Source organism: Tyto alba, unplaced genomic scaffold (genome assembly GCF_018691265.1).
Source record: "Tyto alba isolate M040663 unplaced genomic scaffold, T.alba_DEE_v4.0 Super-Scaffold_48, whole genome shotgun sequence".
Classification (NCBI taxonomy): Eukaryota; Metazoa; Chordata; class Aves; order Strigiformes; family Tytonidae; genus Tyto; species Tyto alba.
The window spans coordinates 10,194,984-10,218,019 of NW_024881324.1; the positions used below are offsets into that span (position 1 = coordinate 10,194,984).

Sequence of the window (23,036 nt, forward strand, 5' to 3'; positions counted from 1 at the left end):
CCAACATCCACGTCTGAGCCGAGAGTACTTTCTCCTTTCTAGTACGTGCGTTTCTAATTGCTGGATTAGTACAACTGACTGATAATCACAGTAGTATAAATGATTTTCTGGTACTGAAGTGTTCTTGCTGAGAGCTAATAAAGCTCACTCAACATCGCCTACAGTTTTACAACACACCGTAATGGAATAATGTAATGAGTACAATGTAAGTATAGTACAAAAGCTGTTGTAAAGTTAAAAATGGATCTAGGATAGGGCTGTTCTTGAATATGAGTAGTACAAGGTATGAATTACTTCTTTGAGTTGGGTACAGGAGTTAATCTGTGAACAACCCAGCCCAGCTCACATTCAGGTTCAGTCCTGGACATTTCTCAAGATTTGCTTCCCGCCCTTTCCTTCCAGTTGTTTTCTATGTGCTCATCCTTGTTATTTCCAGAAAGGTGACCATGCTTTTAATTTACATCTTCTGGTTTTCTACTGGAATTTGGTTGTTAAAATGGTTTTAGAAACTTCTGTAAGAATGTGATACAAGGACACATCAGAAAATCAACTCTATTTAAAAATTGCAGCATGAATCTCAGGTCAATTTGAAACTCTCAGGAACGTGTAGCCCTGTAACATGTGAGACTTTTCTCTGGCAGTAGTTAACCCCTTAGAAGTTTATTGGTAACCTTAAATTGTTTTCACTATGTGCAAACAGAATTTTATTAAATTTCATTATTCTGGGATCCATCCATGTCTTGTATGCCCACAAAGATGAGTTTATTGACGTAGGGGCACACCAATTGTATGTGGAAGACCTCTAGTCCCCTTTTTGACCCTGAATGAGCAAGACAAAGCCATATTTAGGGAGAAATTGGCTTTGTCTGCCTGTAAACGAAGATCACCTGAAATGCAGTCTCGTATGAGGCTGATGGCAATTGGTAATGCCAAATCCCCATTACAGCAGTGGTGTTTTTACCAACTGCATGGTGGATTGTGCAATTAAGAACACACAAAGAATTATTCCTTTCTTGTGTAACAACATTTTAATGTCAATAAAAAGTGGTTTTATAGTTCAAGATTACAAATAAAAAAATATTTCATCTCAACTCTTTTGCTATTTTCCCTCAGGGAAGTCTTCAAATGTCAGTTAGGAAGCTTTAAAAACACGAGGTGGATGGATGCTCGCTCTACAAAAAGCTGAAGGCCTCCCTCCCCACTTCGCCATCGCCGGATGTTTTGAAATGGAAGTTTTTGCTCCAAGGAAGCCTGCAGAGCGTACTCTCCCTCTCGTGGCAGGTGAAGCCATGGGGGGCACGCACCGCCACCGGATCCTTTCAAGCTGAACGCATCTGGAAGGGTACTAAAAGGAACGAGTCAAGCACCTCTCCAACTACTGGGCTGCATCAAGAAGGCACAACGTAAGCAATGGTAAAGTCAGTAAACAAAATTTTACTGTAATATTTCATAACACAGATACTGTATTTCTCTTTTAAGTGTAAAGCTACCGTCTTACACAAGAAAGATGGACAGACCCTTTTCCAAGACTAATATGGATACAATAAATATGGAGTTTTACATACTAGATCTGTACACAGAAACTTTGTCCCACAGCCATAAAAATTTACATTTAACAGTGCAACATATAATTTAATCCTTTATTTATCTGACATAGGATGTTTACTTACTAAACACAAGCAACTACCTGGTTTTAATATACATATTTTATATATATATATTTTATATATATATTCAACAATCTGTACAGGTTTCTAAACATAAAACTCCAAAAAGGCACAATCGTCTATACAACATGTACAAAAATGGCTGGAGCTGACAAGAAACAACAATTATTGGTCAAGAGTTCATGATTGCACGAAGATTAGTAATGGGTTTGTGTCAGAAAAATGTGCTTTAAGGAAAGGAAGGTTTGCAAAGAAACCTGTAAGTGTTATAAAAAAAACCCCAAAAACAAACAAACAAAACAAAAAAAAAAACAAAAAAAAAACACCCCACCCCACCCCCACTCCCCCCCAAAATAAAAACACAATGAAAAACGAAAACTAAGTTGCTATTACAAGTCTATCCTCATCGTCACTGCTGCCATCGCTAAACTGCACCGTGTTTTGCCGCCGGGGCAAGGCGGCTGGCCTGTGTACCTGTCTGTCCGGGGAGACAGTTCGGTGGACCGGGGACTTGGTTAACGCGTCAGGATTCGCCGTGGAGCGGGGCTCCGCCGGGGCAGCCCTCTTCACCTGGAGGGAAGGGACATCGCGCTTTGGCTTGGCGGGGCTCGTGAGGTCAGTCTTTTCGGGATCCGCTTTCCCCGGACCGTTGGGCCGCTCGTAGTCGGTCGGCGGGGCGGGCTCGGGATGGCTCTTCCCGCCGTACCGCTGGCCGCCGGCCGCCAGCTGCGGAGAAGCGGCCCCGCCGGCCTGGCCCGCCTCGGCCGCGGGGAAGCTGACGGGCGCCGGCTCTGGCTGGGCCTCGCAGGCTTTGCCGCTCGAGGCAGCGGCCTCCGAGGCTCCTTGCCCCTCGGCCCCGCCGACGGGGCTGACCGAGGGGATGAGGGTCGGCAGGGCGATGTTCAGTATCTGCAAGCCGGGAATGTGAGCCTGCGGGCTGGGGTTGCCCGGCGGGGCCGCACCGGCGGTCAAAACCTGGAGGCCCACGGCGTTCAGGGTAATCCCCGACGGGCGCATCTGCGGGGCGATGCTCGTGTTCGCCAGGCCTAAGATGTTCACCGTCTCCACGCCCAAGGGTGGCAGAGGCTGCAGGCCGGGCGTGCCGAGACCCTGGATGCCCGGCACACTCACCTGCCCTATGGGAATGCACGGCACGACGCCGTTCACCTCAGCGATTCCCACCGGGTTCGCGCCGGCGCCGGCGGCCGCGCCGCCCGCCTCGCCGAGGGCGCTGGTAGTTCTGTGAATCACGCTGACGGCGGGGATGGTGAGCTGCACCGGCCCTGCCTGGATGGGAACGAAGGTGGAGTAGGTGGCCAGGCCGGCGGGGACCACCTGAATCCCCCCCACCGGCACCGTGCCGTAGGGCGCCTTGGCTTGCCGCTGCGAGTGCAGGGGCAGGTGGCTGAAGAGGTGAGTCGGGGGGGCCCGCAGCTCGGCGGCACGCTGCGGGCACCCGGGCGGCTTCTCCTCCGGGATTTCGGCATAGGGGGACGGTGCCGCCGTCTGCACGCTGCGGTCTGCCGGCGAGGAGGGCGAGCTGACGGAGGGCGTGCTCTGGGAGAGAACAACACAGGCGTGTTAACACTGCTCTCCTCGGGTGAAGTGAAAACGCAAGGTAGCTGGGAGTGCTTCCTGCACTCCCTTTCAAGAAAAAAACTAACAGCAAACCGGTTCACAGTATATACTGCCCAGCTCGAACAATGAACTAAATTCCTTCCTTCCTTTTTCCAGCTCCTTCCTCACCCACTAATTGAATTTTCCTCTCCTAATCATCCTGGCTAATTTCTCTAGAACGCTAGTACTGGAAAACATCACTGAATATCCTTTGTATGTGTTTTTTAAGGAGCACGAAGGCTTTGGGAGAACTGTTTTCTGTGGAAATCACCTCAGGCAAGAAGGTTCAGTTAAGTGCAAGCTGGCATTTTCGATGCACCGGGTTCCTCTCCTAGAGCCGTTACAGCCTCTGGCAGGCCGAGGCAGCACCACGGCACATTTGTCCGTCGGTGCTTCGAATGTGGAAGACAGGCAATAAGCAGTGGCGAGAGACGGATGACAGGTACAGCGCTGGCAGAAGTGGAGGTGGTGGGACCCACATCCCACCGCTGCCTCAGCTCGCCGTGATTTGGCGCTCAAACCTGGACCAATAATGGCATTTGTAGGCTCCCTTCTCATGTAGCCTGTGTTACTGACAACTCCTTTCCTAAAAGCTCCTAAAACAAGAAGTCTTAAGCTGCCATTGCAGTCTTGCAGTATCTTTCAGTTTTAGATGTATTCATAACACATAAAGCGAGGTGCAACCTTATTTAGTTTATGTAGTCCTAAATGGTAATTCTGTGGTTTTGACCAAACTCTCAAGAAATCTCCAGAGCAGGCACAAAACCGAAAGACTAACAGACGTGCTTTTGAAAACTGCTGGTAGGAAATGTATTGGTTAAAGGAGAATATGATTTACTGACTATGCAGTGCCAACCAGTCTAAATAGGAAGATGGGTGTGAGAAGGAAGCCAACATCTTTCTCAGAACTGAGCCCTGTCTGACACCACACAAAAAATCCTGATGAACTGGTATGGATGCTTTCGAAGGAACATACACCAGCCTTCCTGAGCTGTCTCGACCCCTTGGCCATTCACGACAGGAGCAGACTGTAGATTAACTATCAGACATATATGGCTGCAGCTTCTTTTGGTCTGGGAACGAAGGAGGTAGTCTGGAAAGGAACTACTGCCTTGTATTACTTACATATTTTTTTAAAAATAAGATATTAATGTAGACAATTATTAGAGCTGTATTAATGAAGACCTTTCAACAATTTTAATTGTGTGAATATTTTCTTGAGGCTTTAGTGGTTCTGTTCAATGAGGGAGTAAACTCAGTCAAGTGTCTTTCTGGTATCTATTGGCAGCAACTGAAACCCAAAATCCAAATATTAAGATCCTACCCATTTTGTGGCAGGTATATGCAGTGATCAGAGACCACGACATTTTATTCTCTGTCATATTACAAAATCTCTCCAATTTACATTTGCCACACGGAGTCACAGTTCTTGCAAGCAGGAATGAACCTATGTCAAACAATGAAATGCAGCAATAATTTTTACTGTTTCTCATTGTCAACAGTTCACTATCTTCAACTTTGTAAAAATAAATCCAATGGTATAGATTTTCAAAGAAAAAAACAAGCCAATATGTACTTAAACCAGAATTAAATTTTTACTTACTGTTTATGCTTTTGAAAATCTCCTGCTGCTTATTTTTCTACAACTGCATGCATATACTATTTGTAAATACTGCGTTCTTCACAGAGAAGGCAGTAATTACTCTTTTATTTAAATTACTTTTGCATCACAGTTTTCTGAGTGTTATCTGGAAAGCTCTAATGCCTTCATGGTCTGCAGTAAGAATTTAAAACTTTCAAGAGATGGCCTTAGGGTCAGTCAGGTATGTGACTTGTACAGTCCCCATTACAGTCCATTAAAATATTGCTGAATTGTAAAAGGCTTAACACCTGCTAGTTCCCCTCTGTGATTTCCTCAGCAGAGTTTTAAAGACAACTGTTGCCAAAATTTCTGAACGCTTCTGCAGCCTTGCACGCAGGCTGACCTCGTCTTTCTGCACACTGCTCTGAAGAGCTGTGTGTCTAGAACAGGCATGGGCAAAATTGATCCTTTTCTGATTAAAATGTTCTTTCAGCCTGGAGAAAAGCTGAGAGCACTGGGAACTCAGGTCTCAGTTCTGCTCTCATCTCTCCTTTTGTTATATTGTGCAAGGGCAATCTCCTAGTTTCCTTGAACATCTGGTGCTCTTTCTAATTCTACTGCTAAGCATATTTGGAGGAGAGATAAGCAACTGCACCATTTTTTTTTATAGTGATAAGGCAAAAACCTTTGGGACTAGATTAATTTCCCTGGGGAATTACCAACGATTCTACTGTCATATTTCAGAGTGAAATGACTTCTGAATTCTATCACTTTCCTCTGAAAGCTTCATAACCACCACCATATGTTCATTGCACATATCTGCTATATCCCTTCTTATTTGAAACTTCAGCCAAAACGACCACATTACAATTAATCTTTCCAGGGAGAATACAATCAAAACTAATTTGAAAATTTTGAATTTGAAAAGCAGTGCTCCTACAACACTCTTGTTTCTAGAGCTCTACACATCTGTGCTTTGATTACTTTCAACTCTTCATCAGCCAACAACTCTAAGAGTGCAAAGAAAGGCAAACATTTTGATCTCTGAAAAATCTCCAAAAAGATCTTTAAAAGGAAGATTCAAAATCCCGCTCTCTCCCCAGGAGTCAGACACTCCTACCTTTTTAAGAGCTGCAGTTGCTATTAAGGAGTGGCCCAAGGCCGCTTCTGGATCGGGGTAATCCACAGACATCTGGCGACCTGGAGATGCAGGAGTGACGTCCGTCAGTGCCACGCTGGCGCTGCGGGGACCCGCTCCTCTCTCCGGGGCTTTATCCTCATGTGTTTCCTGCTGGGTGAATTCTGCTGGTGACCTGGAGGTGCTGCTGCTAACCGCCTGCACCGCGCTAAGGACCGTCATCTTCGTCAGCAGTGCTTTTGGCAGACCATCCATCGAGTCCGTGTGAACCCCAGCAAAACAGTCGGGAAGCCTGATGTCTTCATCGGCGCTGGTGGCATCCTGCAGGCCGTGTCGAGAGGGGTGATGCTGGGGGCTGGCCGTTACCGAGGGGGTTGTGGATAGGACTGACTCAGCCTGGCTGTCTTCATCATCATCTTCATTGTCGTTTTCATCTTCATCCGCACCATCGGACTCCTCCACGTCATATCCTGACCGGTCATAGCCAAATCTTTGCTTCTCACCTGCAAAAGTGGGAATTAGAAGGTAAGCCAGTGAAGGTCCTGGACCGACTGGGAAGGAGGTGGGTGGGAGGGAGGAATTAGAAACACCCAAACCCCACATGGCTCGTGTGTTTTTCAGTCACATCCCATTGCATCGAAGCAACAGGGAAGATTTTGACTTTTGTTTTTATTTCCCAGCGTACATATTTAATTATACAGCTGCATAATCTTTCATCTTCTGCTTTCGTGTTGTTTTTAACCTTCTGGATTTGGCTGTTTTCTTTTAAGCCGTTTATAACCATTTGCTCAAAGTCACCCTTCACTCTTTCACCTGGGGAGAAGGGAGCAGATTCCCGGTTCATTAAGTCGCCAGTGACAACATACGAAGCTGGTCTGCCAACCTTAGCGGTGGGATATTCTCTAGCTGGTTCTGACTCATAAGTGGGTGTCCTTGTACCTAATATGAATCACTGCTGCAAAGGTTTTTGAAGGATGCAAACAGAAAGACTGGAGGCTGTTAGTCAGGAATCTGTCTTGCTAACAGGCAAAAGAGACCAAAATTAGACCTTAGCAGATTTCTTCACTTTGCTAATGTTTTGAAAGGTTTATTAACGAATCACCCAAGATGTCCTAGGAGGCAAGAAAGCCCTAATCCTATCAAAACTTACCTACGCATGAAACTTTGCTCACATGAAGAAGCCCTCCTGACTTCAAGTCTTAAAGCCAAACTGCTGTCTAGCGGTAAATTTCTGTAAAAAATACAGTTCTACTGCAGCTTTTCACCTTCTTTTATCTCATAACTTGGAAAGAAAGAATCGCCTTTAGTAAAGAGACAGAAAATCCCATCTGCTGTATCTGATTCCAATCCAGACTGTCTGGGATCATATTTTATAAAAGACAAAATGCTTTGAAAGCACTAATATTTTATATTCGATTAAATGTCTGTCTGCTGAGCTCTCCAAAAAAAAAAAAAAAAATCACTGTAAAAATAGTTTAGCTCTGCAAACCCAACGATGGCTGGTTAGTTAAAATCTCAGAGATCCTGTTCTAAGGAAATCTACACAGCAACTTACCAGCAAAATAAACAATTCTAAAAAAATCCCAGACCCTTAAAAGAATTTGAATTTACTACCAGTGCTTTAGGCTGCTACATTACCAAAACCAAAATAAGCATCTTGAACTCCAGGTAGAATAAATGGGTTTAATTGAGCTACCTCTCAATAAGTTACCCACCATTATAAGCCTTTATGGTTTTGAATGAGCAGTGCAATTAGGAATGAGACTAATAGCTTCTTTGAAAAAATCCTTCTGTAATGACTTTGCCCCTCTTTGCCTACACAGTAATTTGTACATTAACTAAATATGGAAACTATACATTTCTACATTTACTACAGCAGGCATGAAACTGAAATGTTATTAAAAATACCCTAAATCCTCCAGGTCATTGGAATGATGCTAACAAAAATATTTTTTTAGAATTTTAAATAGTCTTCATTTATAATTCTCATCTACAGACAAAGCTGTTCAAAAAAGAAAATACATTTTAGTGGAAAAACTAATTCAGTAAGATCCTTTCCAAAAATACTGTAAGTAGGATTGTTAAAAATATTATTAACAAAACCACATGGAACTATTAAAGGTGTTTTTTTTTTCCTCTCTCCATTTCTGTCATTTCTCTTCTTCACATAAACAGTGTTTCTTCATCATTAATTTGCAAAGCAAACAAAGCTACAATGTTAGAACCTCTACATATGTTACATTTCTGAGTGGAAGTAACTTCCCTCAGTGCCTCTGTAACAGATCTCAGACTTCATGTGTTACATCTAAAGGGTGACCCATGCATTTCCTGCAGCTCTTTAAATAATGCATGGGGCTCTCCAAAGTCTTGGGTTTCAGTCCAGACTCCCTCTTAATTTTGGTCTATTTACCAACATCACGTAACTATTTTCTGGGAAATCCTACTGTTTCTTTTCTTTTTTCTTCCCTTTCTCCACATGAATCACATTTTCTATGAAAGCTGATGTCAGTCACAAATGACTGTCTCCACTGGCAAGAGAAACTACCTGAAGTGATTAGACTGACTTGTCACATTTGTAAAGCAAGGAAAACATATGCTCAAACAATGCCCTGTTTTATAATAAGTTACTACCTTTTTTCAACATTTAAAAACACTGCAGGATTTACTAGCAAATGATGCTTATGTAGAAATTTTCTGCATACGTCTCGGCCTTCCAGAATAAAACCATGGAAAGGGAAAGGGGAACAGTGTGTGGGATGCAGATTCCTTACATGCAGGACTCTGTGGGATATCATTTCCCTCTATTGTTTCCCTGTTTACCTCCACCCTTTGTGCATTTGCCAGCTTCTATTTAAGTGTGGTTACCTGGAGCCAGTGCCTGCAGTGTAGGCGAGGTGACAGCGATGAATGTGGTTCCCTCACTCCCACACCACTTTGAAACGTCAGATGAGAAAAAAAACCCCACTCTTGACTTGCCTGCTCTGGCAGTGCACAAAGGAACGCTCTGCTCTGGCTTTTATACCTGGGTGCATGCTTGCTGACACAGGAGGTGCCCAAGCTTTCGTAATTAGTGATCCCGTTAAGCAGCACTGTAAATCCGTGGAGTCACGAGAGAATCTGATGCTGGAGTTTTAAGCGGTGGAAGACCCAGGTGGGTAATGGGTCTTCTCTGAATGAGGCATCGAGCCGAGGCTCCTTGTGGTGATGGACTCTCTTCCAAGCACTGTCTTGTTAATCAAGTAGTATTGGCCCTGATCCATTTGGGTAACGGTGTGCTGCCTACTAAAGTTCCCTTGCAGTTTTAATTGGGGAAAAATTAATTCTTCACTTCCTATCTTAAACTATGCACAATTATAACCATATGCTTATGTAGCTGATATATATATATATATATATATATATATATATTTAACTAGAACTGACTCAGTTTCCAAAGGGAACAAAATGACTTCTGTGTTTAACTTTGTATGAGGTTGTAAAGCACTGTGGGATGTTTTAGAATGAAAGATGTGTCATAAATTTAAAGGCCACTAGCATATGGGGAAATGGCTTTTGGCACGAAAGTTCACAGTTTTTTTTTAAAAAAAGAAAACAGGAAAAAAGTTTCACACTATTAAGTGAAGGCTTCATGAAAGCTACTTCTCCTTCAAATTTGTAACTCTCACCATTTTAACAGAAAGACTGTTCAAGACTGCCTCCATTTCTTATAAAGAGTGTTTTTGGAAGAGTAGGGAATGTCTCTCATCCTCTGTCAACTGCCGCAATCTTTTCTTTTAAACACTTAGAAAGACTCTTTCCTCTTCCTGGACTTCACAGGAGAAAGTGGAACTTTTGGCTACAGACCTCTGAATTCTGCAAAAATTAGGAACAGCTGGAAATAAAAGTATAGTAGAAATGCAGACACAACTTTTGATTGGGAATTTTGCTCGCATGCCAGCTAAATTTAATAAAACTGAGGTTTTAATTCTATGCATTGAAGTCAGTGTATACAAATCATAGGCAAAAATCACCCTAGTCCTCCTATTATTTTACTGTCAGTCCTCAGTTAGTTGTGGTGTTGCTGAGCTTGTTGACTAAGGCTATGTTATACTGACATTTTACCTCAAAGCAGGAAAGAAAAAACTCCCAAGTTCTTTAGCACAACAGTACTACCTGGAATTATCAGCATCCTAATATGTCCATTAGTGAAGTGCCTGGGGCTGGTAAGTCCACCCACTGCTTCTTCCATTTGTGATGCTATGAATTAGGTAACTGACACAGGTCTCCCTAGGTACTTTGAAGTCCTTTATTGTAAAAGTTTCTCCCACTGGCATCCTTACTGTACATGGTTTTAACATCTAATTATCATCATACTGCAAAGTACTAAAAGAAAGGTTCTTAGTCCATCACATGACCTGACTTATCAGGCCCTCTTACAGACAGCAATTTCTGCACCAAATCCAGTGATAAAGTTCAACAGCTTGTAACTTAGACATATTTGTTTATAACTTAATTGTATTCAGGTAGACTTTCACATAAAAAACAATATGTTATTTTTCATTCTTTCACTGGCAGGAAGACAAGAAAGACCTGAAAATGTAAGTCCAGACTGCTGAAGCTTTACATGCTCCTAAGCAAATGGACAGTTATGTAGATGACTGGAGGATTGCTATTAGCTCTACTTATAGATTAAAGACATAGCTTACTAAGTATCTGTTGGTCTGTTCACTATCTATCCCCATCTAAATTTAAATTTACTAAATTTATTGGCTTTTAGCAGCTAAGTAATACAAAGCAGTGTTTAGCGCCTCAAAATGTGCAAGTACCTTCAGTTATGGATTAATACCTACATAAAAGCATTTAAAAATAAACCATCTGTTCCATCATATACTTTCTCCAAGCTCAAGAAAAAATATATACTATAGCAGTAAAGGCAGAAATACAAACTGGAAAGTAAGGTCTGTTATGTCATCAATTCACCCTCTATTTTTCTAAACAATTACAAGCTTAGACTTGCCTTTCACCTGTTGTATTACTCTTGTAATAGACGGTTCCACAACCATTCAAACAAATTTTAAAAAGGGTAAAACAAAGTACGGTGGAATAACGCTGGTATCTGTACCCAAACTTGCCGTCTCCTTGTCTTTCTAAGTCTGTTCATAGGCTTTACTTGACTGATTTCAGTCTTGCTTCAGCTATTGTCCAGTGCTCATCACCATCAAACAGGACTCACAGTGACATCTGCTGGGTTAAATTCAGACTGGTAATAGCCAGTGCTCCTCAGAAATGAGAAAACAAACCTGTGGGCTTTTAACTTTCATTCCTAAGAGTATGGAAAGTAACAAAGCAAACCTAACCAAAACCTTTAAAGATTATTTACCCCTAAGCCTTCCTGAGTAACCTGGATATTGCAAATCGACCCTAGCACTGGGTAGTCTACTCCCAGACTGTAGGTGTAGGGCTACACCTAGTTGAAGACGAGACACTGGTATAAAAAAAAAAAAAAATTAAAAAATTATTTCTTGCAAGCTATACAGAACCAGCCTTCCATTCTATTTGCAGAAGGAGGATATTACTGCAAGGATTTTCATTTATTTTCAGTCCTTAAATGTAGGTGCAATGAAAACACAGACTGAGTCATGATTAAGCTAATGAAGAGCCATGGAAACTCACTTAAGAACTACTATAAGTAATATATAGCTAATTAACTTAGAACCATTGTGTCTTAAGAAGGGTTTATTTAATACTGCAGAAAGTGAAAGTGGTTTTATATATATCTGTATATATCTATATATATGTGTGTATGTATATATATAAAAATACGTATCTGAAACTTACAATTAGGTCTTTTGATGGGGAAAGTAATGAATATTTTGGGATAAAATTTCTCCATAGAGACCATTTAAATAAGTTCTGCCCATCTACTGATTTCACTAAGTAACTATCTTGTGCAAGTTTACTCAGGCGTACCATAACACTCATACATATGAAATATTACAGGTTTAAAGTTCATAACTGTTTTAATTTGAAGACAAATTATTGCTGTTTTTAAGGCAGCATAGCAAAATGCTGGGTCAACATGGCCAAAGAGGATATCCCCAGTTGCAGTATGTCACACTAAACAGTTCACCTCGTCTGACAATTTAATTCAGATATTAACATTCCTTACATTGTAACCCTGTATTTTGGTGATAAGAACATTCCACAGAGCAGAAGATGAAAGATAAATGGATGAGGGAATGGTTTTGAATACAAAAAGCCAGGCCAGAAAGTATTTACTAATACCCAAATGATGACAAGTCCACATACAAAGAATGCTATGTTAAAAGCTCTAATCACATATAGTCTCAGACAGCTAGAGAGCATCCCGTCCTTTTCTCCCTAGACACTACAGCACAATGAAATTTCAGCTTCTCAGATTACTGAAAAACAGGCTCTGTGTGTGTGTGAGTGCATGCCTGCATCCAGAACTGTGCACAATTTTTCACTCCTTATTCAATCTGCATGCACTATTAATCTGTACTGCTAGCAGGTCAAAGCTGACTTCTCACATGAATCTAAAAAATTATATAGTCAAATAATCATGACTGCCTATGCTTTAAAAAAACGTACATAAAAGTAGAACCAGCAAACTCCTTAGTAAATAAAAGGTTGGTGGCTTTGCTACATTTCTGGCTGATTCTCTAATTCAAAGTCTGGTGGAAGACATATAGCTTAGTTATTTTAAGCAAAGGTGCAGACGTTTTTATTGCCATAAGAATAATCAGTATTCCAAATGTTCAGATAACGAATTAGTTAGAGACAGACAGACATTCTACGGGTCAGGAAATTGGCCAATCTCAGAAGGCCTATGGGAAGAAGAACAGGTTTTTCTGAGGTCATAATTATTTCTTATCAGATTTTCTGCACCTTCCTCTACAGCATCTCACATTGCCTCCCAACCAAGGAAAGAGATGGGCCTGGGCAGGCTGCTCTCTAAGAGAGAGAGCATTTTCAACGACCACGCAACTCCTGAAGTAAAAAATGTAGGGGTTTAAAGGTGTTGCTTTTTAAAGCGCCGAAAGGGTAGGGTGGCACAAACCCGCACGTCTGTGGGAGGAGGGCCGAGAGGGCGAAAGGTGTAACGCCGTGAGCGCAGCTCGGTGCCCGTGGCCCATCAGGTTTTCCTCTGCGGGTGATGCGCTGCTGGCAGGGCTGTCCCCAGAGCCCAGGCCTGGCACCAGGGGGGCCAGCCCCGAATCCCGGGGGAAGGGGCAGCCAAAGAGGCGGTCAAAGTCACTTTGCTAACCGAGACTGCCTCGACACCTCAAAAAAACAGATATATTCAATCGCCTTCAAACATAGCCAAAAAATTAGCAAGTACAGGATTTTGGAGAGGGCAAGGGAACCACCTACATTTTAAAAAACACGTATGCAAATACTTCACACTTTTATTTTTTCCCCCTCCTGACTCTCTGCCTTAAAAATGGGCCAACGAGCAATTTTCTGTATTATCAGGAGAAATACCTTCAAGTGTGGCTAGCTGAGGTGAGAGATGAAATCACCCTTTTGAAACATACAGTTACTCACCGAATTTACATGGATAATTGTAAGTGCCCCGTGTTGTGCAGCAGCTGGAGGGGCTAGGTTGGTTTGGCTGCAGCAAACACGCATCTGTCATGGGCTCAACTACCCTGCTTCTTGGCTGGGACTTTTGTGCTGAGCTTTGGGATGCACAGCTGGTTTTGCTATGAGTACCTGAGCCAGATCGTTTAGAGAAGGTAGGGGTTTTATCACCAAGTTGTTTTTTTGCTTTGGGGTTCTTAGTTAAAGAAAGAAGTGCTGCCTGCTCTATTCTGAAAAATAAAATTAAAAAAAAAAAACCAAACAGAACAAAAACCCCCACCCCCCAAAAAGACAAACACTAAAACATTGTGGTCTTAAAATTAAAATTAAATTTCTGGAAGAATTTAATGGATTATATAGCAAATCCTGTTGAATGTTTGTCTTGACTTTTTTCCAAAATAGAGTATTTATTTTATTAAGTAATTACCGTGCTGAAACAAAGAATATATTTCAGGGAATATATAATATATTTATACTATGGTTACACACACCTGTACAAGGTATGTAAGAAGGGAGAGTCTCTCTCTCAATTAAATAGTCTTAGAGCCAAAGAAAAGCAATCTTTCAACAAATGTTTGAAATGGCTTACTTCTACTGGGTGTTACTGATAACTCTGTTAGCACTTGAAACATTTCCCTTTACATTATAACCACAAATGCAGTTTTTAATGTATGCAATTGGGAATATTGATTTATCAATCAATAAAATGTTTTCAGTTCCTAGTAAATGGAAATACCTGTTCAGCTGTAGTTTATAAAGCTAAATAAAATGTCAAAAGCTACAGAATGTTGCTTAAAAAAGTTGCAACAATTTTTCTGTCATGTGAAGGCTGAAAATGTTAATGAAAACTCTTTGTCTGTGAGAAAAGGACAGTAATTTGTACTGCTGCTTATCTTCTGTGTTATTTATTTGGTACCTCAAATTGCAAAGGGGGACATGTTTTTAGCTTACCAGAAAAGAATATATTGAAGAATGCCAAAAAAGGGAAAATGCAGGTTTCTTTGTACCTAGTATACCACTGAATCATACCAGCTGAGTCATATTCCCGGCATTATTTAGAATTAGATTCAAGCTGATTCGCTTATTCTGCTAGCGGTTGTCATACGGGAGCAAGTGCATTCATCTTTCTTGCCCTTTACTGTTTAAATAAAGATCCCCACTGCTTTACTCTCTCAAAACCTCATCCGCAATCTAATAAACTATTCCACTGAAAGAAGAAAAATACAAGAAGGCAAGGCAACACGATTCATCTCCCTGATGAGAAACGGGAGGAAGGAGAAAATGCCACCACTGCACTGAGACACGCCGAGCTCCGAAACAGCCCTAACGCACAATCCTGTTCTCCACCTCACTGCGGCTGGTGCAGCCACATCTTTCTTATCGTGCTGAGCAACACCCACGTGAACCCGGTCTGGCCCCTTTGACCGTCCTCAACCTCATCTCCTCTTCAGCGGAGCCGTCTTGGGATGCAGGAAGTGCAGAATTCCCATCATTAGCAAACACATTCATTTTGATAACACTCTCATCAGAAGTAGAACAGGTCAAGATGAATAATGTTCACAACTTCTAAATTCTGTCTATCTGCCGATTTATGCCCAATTACTTGTGAAGGAGGACAGAAATCTACACTGGAAGATGATTAGCCTCCTTGCAAAGCACTAATCACCATACTTGTGTTTTGGGTGGCACGTTAGTGATATAATTTTTATGAAATGTGCATCTCAAAACTTTGACAATTTCATGCATAACTATTTTTCAGAGAAACACTACATTTGACTGCCTTTTTTTCCCAGACAAACAGCTGTTTTTTTGGTATTTTCAGTCTTGTCATATTTATCTGTGAAACTTATAAACTGCATAACACTTTGTGAAAAATTCAGCAGCAATTTATCTTTAGCATATGCTTGTCATTTCTTTTCGTGAAAGTTTTTCCAGTATTTCTTGCTCCCTTGGACTAGCATCTAAGATTTTTATCTCTGAATCTTTTCTCTGTACAAGAATTTAAGCTTTGGAAAAGAGAGGGTAAGAAACTGGGATGAAAAAGTAAATACAAAAATGCAGTAAAGAAAGAAGATTTTAGTTTCTTACCAAATTCTTCTTCTCCATCCTGGTCATCTATTAAGCCTACCGAGACTCCCAAATCCATGCATTTCTTGCTATGTGCCTTTGACTTCATATGTTTTGTTAAGTTTCCTTAAGAAAAAATGAAAAAAAATTAACTGCTCTGTGACTATACAAATGTATACAAATACGCACACAACATGTCTTATCTTATTCAGGTACCTTTATAACCACCTGTATAATTTGACTTCCCATGTGATAGAATCTTGCCGTTCAATGCAAGCTGTCAAGGGCTGCGGCAGATTCACCATCCTGAATGCTACAAGCTCTCTGGCTACATTTCATGAAGTTCTTTACTGAGATAAAAGAGAATAGGATGTAAATCCTAGATGATGATGTATTTTACACTGGTATAAAAGATCCCTCATTTGTTTATGGTAAAGTATAAAAAAGGCTGATTCAGTCTTCAAAGTCATGTCAACTGAAAACTACTGCACGAAACTGAAGTTCCTATCTTGCAGCTTTTTTAGTATTTAATGGATTCTATTTTTAGTGTAATCATTTTCACTGCCGACCTAAACAAACAGATTAATTTTATTCAAAATCAGAGCATGAACATATTTGATCTGAATCTCAAAAGTGAATGCATAACTGCTGAGAGGCCCCACAGGCTGCTCTCTCCTCCTTCGAAAAGAAAATACGGCAAATACAATCAAGAAAAGGTTAAGAGTAGATCAGAGATCTGTAAATGATGATATTTGCAAAATGTATGTTATTAGAGGTAACTGCTCACTTTATACTTACAACTTCCTATTGTCTCTCAAAAAGGTTTTCCTGTGAGGTATTTCAATGGGAGAAATTACAGTGGGTGAAATGGTGAGTCTTTGGCTATGGAGTACTTTATTCCTGCTTTGAAACAAAGGTAGTAATTCACCCCGAATTTTGAAATGATTGTTACGAAGCTACAGGACTATATCGACTCACAAATAGCAATTTTCCCGGCTTTCCATACTGCATGAAGTTACTGGCTACACTGTCCTGTTGTGAAGGGTGGCTTACCAGACATCAAACACCCAACCGCGCGACTGACCCTGCCAGCAGCCGCGGCAAAAGCCGGACGCAGCAACTGCAGAAGAAGAAGCCAATACAAGTGCCTGCTACAACTGGAACCGGGGAGAATTTCAAATGGGCACAGCTTAATTACTTGAACTCAGCCAGCACGCCTACGCTGCAAAAAACATCATCTTGAGTTTACTGGGTTCACACTCCGGCGTTTCATCTTAAAGGCAACACGATGACCCAGTGTGTCAGGATGCAGCAATAGGTTTTAACACATCTGAAGACTATCCACCCCACTTTCTGCAGCACTGGGTTATGTCTTGGAAGTTTTCCACTCAACTGCTGAATAGTCTCGAACCCCCTAAAACCAAATATTTCTGAGGTTACAGCCGGGGGGGATTATTGCTGAATTACATTCAGAGCCAAGAAAAATTTTACTGCTTAGAATTTTTTCACTGAAAGTATTTTGGCTGTGAACTTCTCCTGTCTGTTTCACTTATTTTGAGTCCTGGATCTACCACTGTTTAATATATCTCCTGCTTAAACTAGGATCCATTTAAGTATCTGGTGTAAACAGGATTTAAAAAGCAGGGATCCATCTCTGGGTCTTAGAAGGTCAAATAGAAAGTGAACTGTGTCCTTCAAGGGTATAAAAAACATTTTAATATAGTAATTTAATAAAGGCCAATTTCTTTCCCAGAGCGACTAGTTGAGTGCCAATAGGAGTACAATATATGTCGATGTTGTACCTCCAAATGATCACCACTAGGGACTTAAAATTCTGTGTTCCCATCCCTATCTAGGACGATGAGCAGTTAACCAGCTCACTTGTCTTCACCTAACTTTCATCGTGCTCCTATATGATTTCCCTCTTCCACTCCAATTTCTCACCCACCGTGGCATGCCACACAGTTTATTCATATAAAGATGTGATTATCTGAATAAACATACAAAAGACAAAGGAAAAGAAAGAAATCAGAAACTACGAATATTTGACACATTAGACAAAAAAAACCTCCGTGGAGAGGCAACTTCTTTAGCTTCTGAACAGCCAAATATGAGAAGAAAATAATTATACTTTGAAGTAGAAAGAAAAAAGGGGAAAAATGTACACAGAAAAGTACCCCTACCTTTAGTTTTGAAGGAAAAGTTGCAGTAATTGCAGTGGTAAGGACGGACATCTGTATGCGTGCGAATATGCTTCTTCAGCATGCTGGGTTTCTTGCAACGTATTCCACATTCTTCACAGATATATTTCCCTCTCCCTCTCCCCCGAACATACACATAGTCTTCATTTGACTTGTATCTAGAAACAGTACCATAAAAGTAAGGCAATTAGTTGTAATGGGAAGATAATTCTAGTTAAAACCCCTAATCTATCCAAATTTTAGAAGTAATATAATAGATGAAAATGAATGACTGACAGAACCAATCATGCTCTTTTTCTGCTCAAATTCTGCACTTATTTGTTAAACTCATATCTAGATTTTTCACTAGGTAGTCATGGACTTGTTTAGGAGTAACAGCCTATCTCTTTTAATAAAGGTACCGTTTGATACTAGGCATTTAAAAATTTCAAGTTCCCTCTTCACAACATGGGAACATACTTTTAAAAGTGTCAGCTCTTGGAGACAGGTTTGGGCACCAAGAGGAAGCTTTAAAAGAGCACCTCTGAGGCTCTGCGTTGAACGTAGAAAAGGAACAAGGTTAGTTACGACAATGGGAAAGTCTTTAAAATTCCCTATCAGCTGTGCTCTGCACTCAGCCTACCGGGACTGTTTCTAGATGGAAAAAGTCATTCAGAGTCACTTACACCCTTCATATCTCTGCTCACGGATGGCAAAGGTTGTGCTTAGCTTTTGTGACCTGCTCCCTACAGCGCCTGGATCTGAGCAGAGACACGTAGCGGTGTTTCACCCGGGCACCTGGTGATGGTGTAACTGCTGGCCTGGCCTGGATTCAAACCAGGAACCAAGAAAGGGAAAGCCCTAGAGCCCCCCGCCGATTGCGAGAATAATAAAACATGTCTCATTTGTGCTCAAAACCTTTACAAGTGTCACTGGCACTTTCTTACTAAAGAGGTCTGTTTTATAAGGAGTTGTACGTAGCACAGCCCGGTGACTAGCGCAACTGCTATTCACATCAGGCAACAGATTTCCAGTATTACAGAGCATGGACAAGGGCTCTCAGGAATTATTTCCCTGGCACTTCTCAAATGGGGAGTTCTCCAGGCTGGGTATGCCAGCGGGCTGCCACAGGCTGTACCGATCTGCTGCTTAGCCCTTGGACTATGTCCTCTCCGGCTACAGTTACACAACCATCTTGCAGAATAGGTATTATTTATCATGTAAGAGAAATACAGGAAAAGAATTTACACCTATGGCTGTATCTAGCTGTCTTTACTGCTGATTAATGTTTGTCCTTTGGGGAAAAAAAAAAAAATAACTGCACTGCCTACAGGTCCTTATTTCATTACCCCTCCTTGTAACTCTCATGGCTCCATACTTCTGACGACTTTTGATTTTTCCTGGAAACATAAGCCAACATCCACAGACCGACAGTATGGAAACTGTTATTTAAAAGAAATGAAACAGGAAGCAACATCTCTGCAAAGTCTAGAAACAAGGGAAAAATATCTTCCCAATGATATCTAATATACAAAGTACAATACTTGCCCTCCATCAAATATTTTAACTCTTCTTGGTTCAGTTTTGATAAAGGAATTTTCTTTATCGTGCTCAGTGCTCGATTCAGAGTTTTCCTTATTGCTGAATTCAGTTGCAGCCATTTTTTTTCTACTTAATGCTCGCTGAAAGAAAATTAGACAGGCATATCATTAAAATTAGTATCTTTCATACGCTATTCAAACCTGTAAGTTATGATGAATAAAAGCATCATAAAAGCCACAATTATGATAACTGATTTTTAAAAAATGTTAAGATACATGAAACAAAAAGTATCTTTTGCAAAACTTCTCTAGTACGCATTGACTATTTGTGGACTGGTAAATCTATATGGAGATTATGGCACTGTAGGAAACCAGGAATGCTTTGATTCTGCACCAGGAGATGCCTCTTCCTTCTTCTGGGAAGGCGAAGGTGACGTTTTTTAGCTCACAGATTGCCTTCTGAAGAGAAAAGACGCTTACGATGAAACCCCAATGCTCCCTGAGCGGCTACAGCTCCGCTCCTCTGCCCTCGGCGCGGCAACTGGACCGTGCAGACGGGGCTCTGCAGCTGCTGAGACGCTGCCCCCCCGCAACTTGAGACAAGAAGAGGGACACTAGCGCACAACCTGCGCTCTTCCCCCGTGGCTGGAGCCCTGACATTTCAGGAGCACATCCCCAGCTCCGGCTGCCTGGTGTGGAGCGGGGCCGGGGAGGGATTCCCTGGCCGCCCTCCGTCCCACAGCTGCAGGTCTCGGCTCCCCCCCCGCCGACCCACCAGCCAGCAGCACCTCGTGGCTGGCAGGAGATGCTTTCCGGCGGCTCAGCGAAGAGGAGTAAGGGTGGGAAGGAGGGGTCTATCCAGGGAAGATACTCAGTGGTAACATTCTGATGTCTAATATTAAAACAACCACAAAAACAAAAACAAAACCTCTCTTGGTGTGGAAATTGACTGTTCCCAATTTGGTGAGGTTATTAACAGGGGCTCCAGAACCCTTCCTTCCTCAGCAGGACTCCACACGTAATTCCCACCGCCAGACCAAATTACAGGAAAAAGCATACCAGTTGTCAAGCAGAACAAAAATACAATTCTCCATTTCCCCTGATTATTAATTAAGGAACCTTTTTTGCCCCCCCCCCTTTTTTTTTTTTTAAAAAAAAAAAAAAGGAGGATGAGTTCCCCCAGCATTTACCAATTAATTAAAATCTACTCCTTCCAAGTCTAGGATATTTATAAAATGGGCAACAACGATCCAATTAGCCAGCAATTATTACTGCTGTATTTATAAACTGTTCTACCCACGTAGCTGGCACACTTACCCCATTTGCTCATATTGATAAGTGAATAAAATGATGAGAGAAAAAAAAAGTCTGGCCTTATGTTTTCTACTCATTATAAAATTTAATGCTGTAAGGTTGTGAATTCTTGGCAAAAGGAATGACTTCACTGGCTGCCTTAAAGTGACTGACAAATTACACGAGTCGTTACATATATTGAAGGGTGACATCATTCTGGCACCCAGTCCTTGCCCATAGTCCTCCTTGCAGTCCCAGCTACCGCCTTTACTTCCCACCTGATGAGGAATTAACACAGGTCAGAGGAAAAGCATCTTCCTATTCCATTCAAAGCCCTGGGAATCCACACAGGCCACAAGTACTACTCCAACCCGTACGCCTTCATGCAGCCAGCCCTCCGATTGATTTGGGCTGGATTTTCAAATATTTGAGCAGTTCTACCAAAGCACCCATGACAACGCTGCCTGTGTGTAGGATGGAAGAAATTTCACCCTGCATGTTTTAACGGCATTCGTACAAGGTGAAAGGAGGAGATGTTCTGGATGAGAAATACCAGAAGTGGAGCCTACTCCGGTAATTGCAATTCAGCCATGTTCTAGTTCCTATACACTCCCTGGCACGTGAATTGCTGTTGTTTTCACTGCAAACAAAGAGTAGCAAGGTGACATTTGCAATTTAACAAGAAAAGAGTAGTAGAAAATACAGAATACATACAGAAAAACCAATACCACACAAATACTCCCAGCAGCTGGAACAATGCAATCTTTAAGTGCCTGATCTTTCAATCCTAAATACTAAGTATTCTTTCCAGATTTAATTTTCAAGAATGAAAAGACAAAAGAAAAAGGAAGATTTCAGAAATATTTGGCCCACGTTGTTATCCAAACTACAGTGAAACAGCATTACAATAAACTGTATATTCACAAAAATAGAGTGCAAAAACTAACACAAGGCCAAATACCTCTGGATTGTCTCCCCACTCCTTCTTTTTTTAACACACATGTTAATGTACAGACACAAAATAGCACAACATAGGTGTTCAAATTACTATTTACCTCCCACTGATGTACTTTAATTTACTGGTTATATGCTATTTTAGCAGTTGTTTCAGTGTCATAAACATGCAAAATGCTGCTATCACAGAGATGTTCTAATAGAAATACAGAGTTTCTGTCACAGAAATCTACAGAAATGCTCACTGACAATGCAAAAAGCAGTCTTTTTAGTTTTTATGAAAAAATCTAAATTGATGCTGAAGAGGACTTGGGTCCTCTGTAAATTTTAAAGAGCAGCCGGTCTTTAAGAAGCATGAGTTTCTTCTGTGGAAATCCTTTAATGTACCTAAAATTCCCCCAAGCCCCACATGTACTGGTGGAAAGGGTAGAAAAACAGCAGCACTGTAAAATGTTCCTCTCCACCACTACTTGGGCCCTCCCTTTCTAACAGCCTTCTCTCTCTTCTCCCATAGAGACAAGGCCCATGATTCATTACTACTTCACTTGTTTTGCTGCAATTTAACTCCACCGTCTTCAATTACTGGTATAAAACTGGAAAAAAACCTGCTCTTAGGACTGCCCAGAGACCAGAGTTCAATAGATACTTCTGGTACTTTACAAGATCCCTCGGAAAAAAAAACATGCCCGCAGCCTGAATCATCAAAGTTATAAATTTCAGATTAGAATATTCATTAAACATTTTTCCTATTGGCACATAACCACTTGAGGAAAATCTTTTTAATATCTTTAAACTTTTACTAGTTTACACATAAAAATCTTCTGCATTTAACTACTTTCCAGTGGTGAGCTGGACTGCTGTGGCACATCACCCAAGCAAGGAAAGCTTTCCAGTCAGGAGAAACTTTCCATTCTTCAGCCCATTCTTGCCTGAAACTCTTCACCCTGGAATACTGCACACTCTACTGATTCGCTTTAGAGAGGGGAGCCCAAATCAATGTGGGGGCTTGAGGAAGGGCTCCTGATACACCACCAATGACTTCAGGTGAGGAAAACTGGTGAAAAATAATAACATCTAGAACAATAAAATAAAAGGAGCAGGGAGATAAAATAAGCCTTTTCTATGCAGGTGAACCTCCTGTTACATTTTAACGTGCTGTACTCATTCCAGGAGCTTCTTTCACAATAACATTTTGTGGTTTGTTCTCTGAATCACTGGAACGTGGCAACTTCACCTATTGCCTCTGAGCAGCGAATTGTGAAGAGCAAACAAAGTCCTGGGGTTCCTTATTGTTTGCATTTTGTTCACATGTCTCTTCACTTCCCACGGTATCTATTGTTGAAAGAATTGCCTTTTTTGTGACAGTGATTAGTAGTGGTTATGCAGCAGCATGAGATCTCTGTAAACACGACC

At 41.4% G+C, this 23,036-nt stretch overlaps 1 protein-coding gene across 6 annotated transcripts in view; it reads right to left on the reverse strand.

Moving 5' to 3' along the window:
• Positions 1 to 23,036, reverse strand: part of HIVEP1 (HIVEP zinc finger 1) — a 128,164-nt gene that overhangs the window by 6,015 nt on the left and 99,113 nt on the right. For 5 of the 6 annotated variants that reach the window (XM_042806626.1, XM_042806627.1, XM_042806625.1 and 2 more), the window contains 5 exons: positions 19,384 to 19,517; positions 17,839 to 18,014; positions 15,677 to 15,781; positions 5,987 to 6,507; positions 1,446 to 3,224 (listed from right to left, as the gene is read on the reverse strand). In XM_042806626.1, the coding sequence (XP_042662560.1) occupies positions 2,046 to 3,224; positions 5,987 to 6,507; positions 15,677 to 15,781; positions 17,839 to 18,014; positions 19,384 to 19,517 (2,115 nt within the window). In that variant the 3' untranslated portion in view covers positions 1,446 to 2,045. Of the gene's footprint in view, positions 1 to 1,445; positions 3,225 to 5,986; positions 6,508 to 15,676; positions 15,782 to 17,838; positions 18,015 to 19,383; positions 19,518 to 23,036 lie in introns of those variants that run through there. The other variant, XM_042806630.1, reaches the window with a different exon arrangement.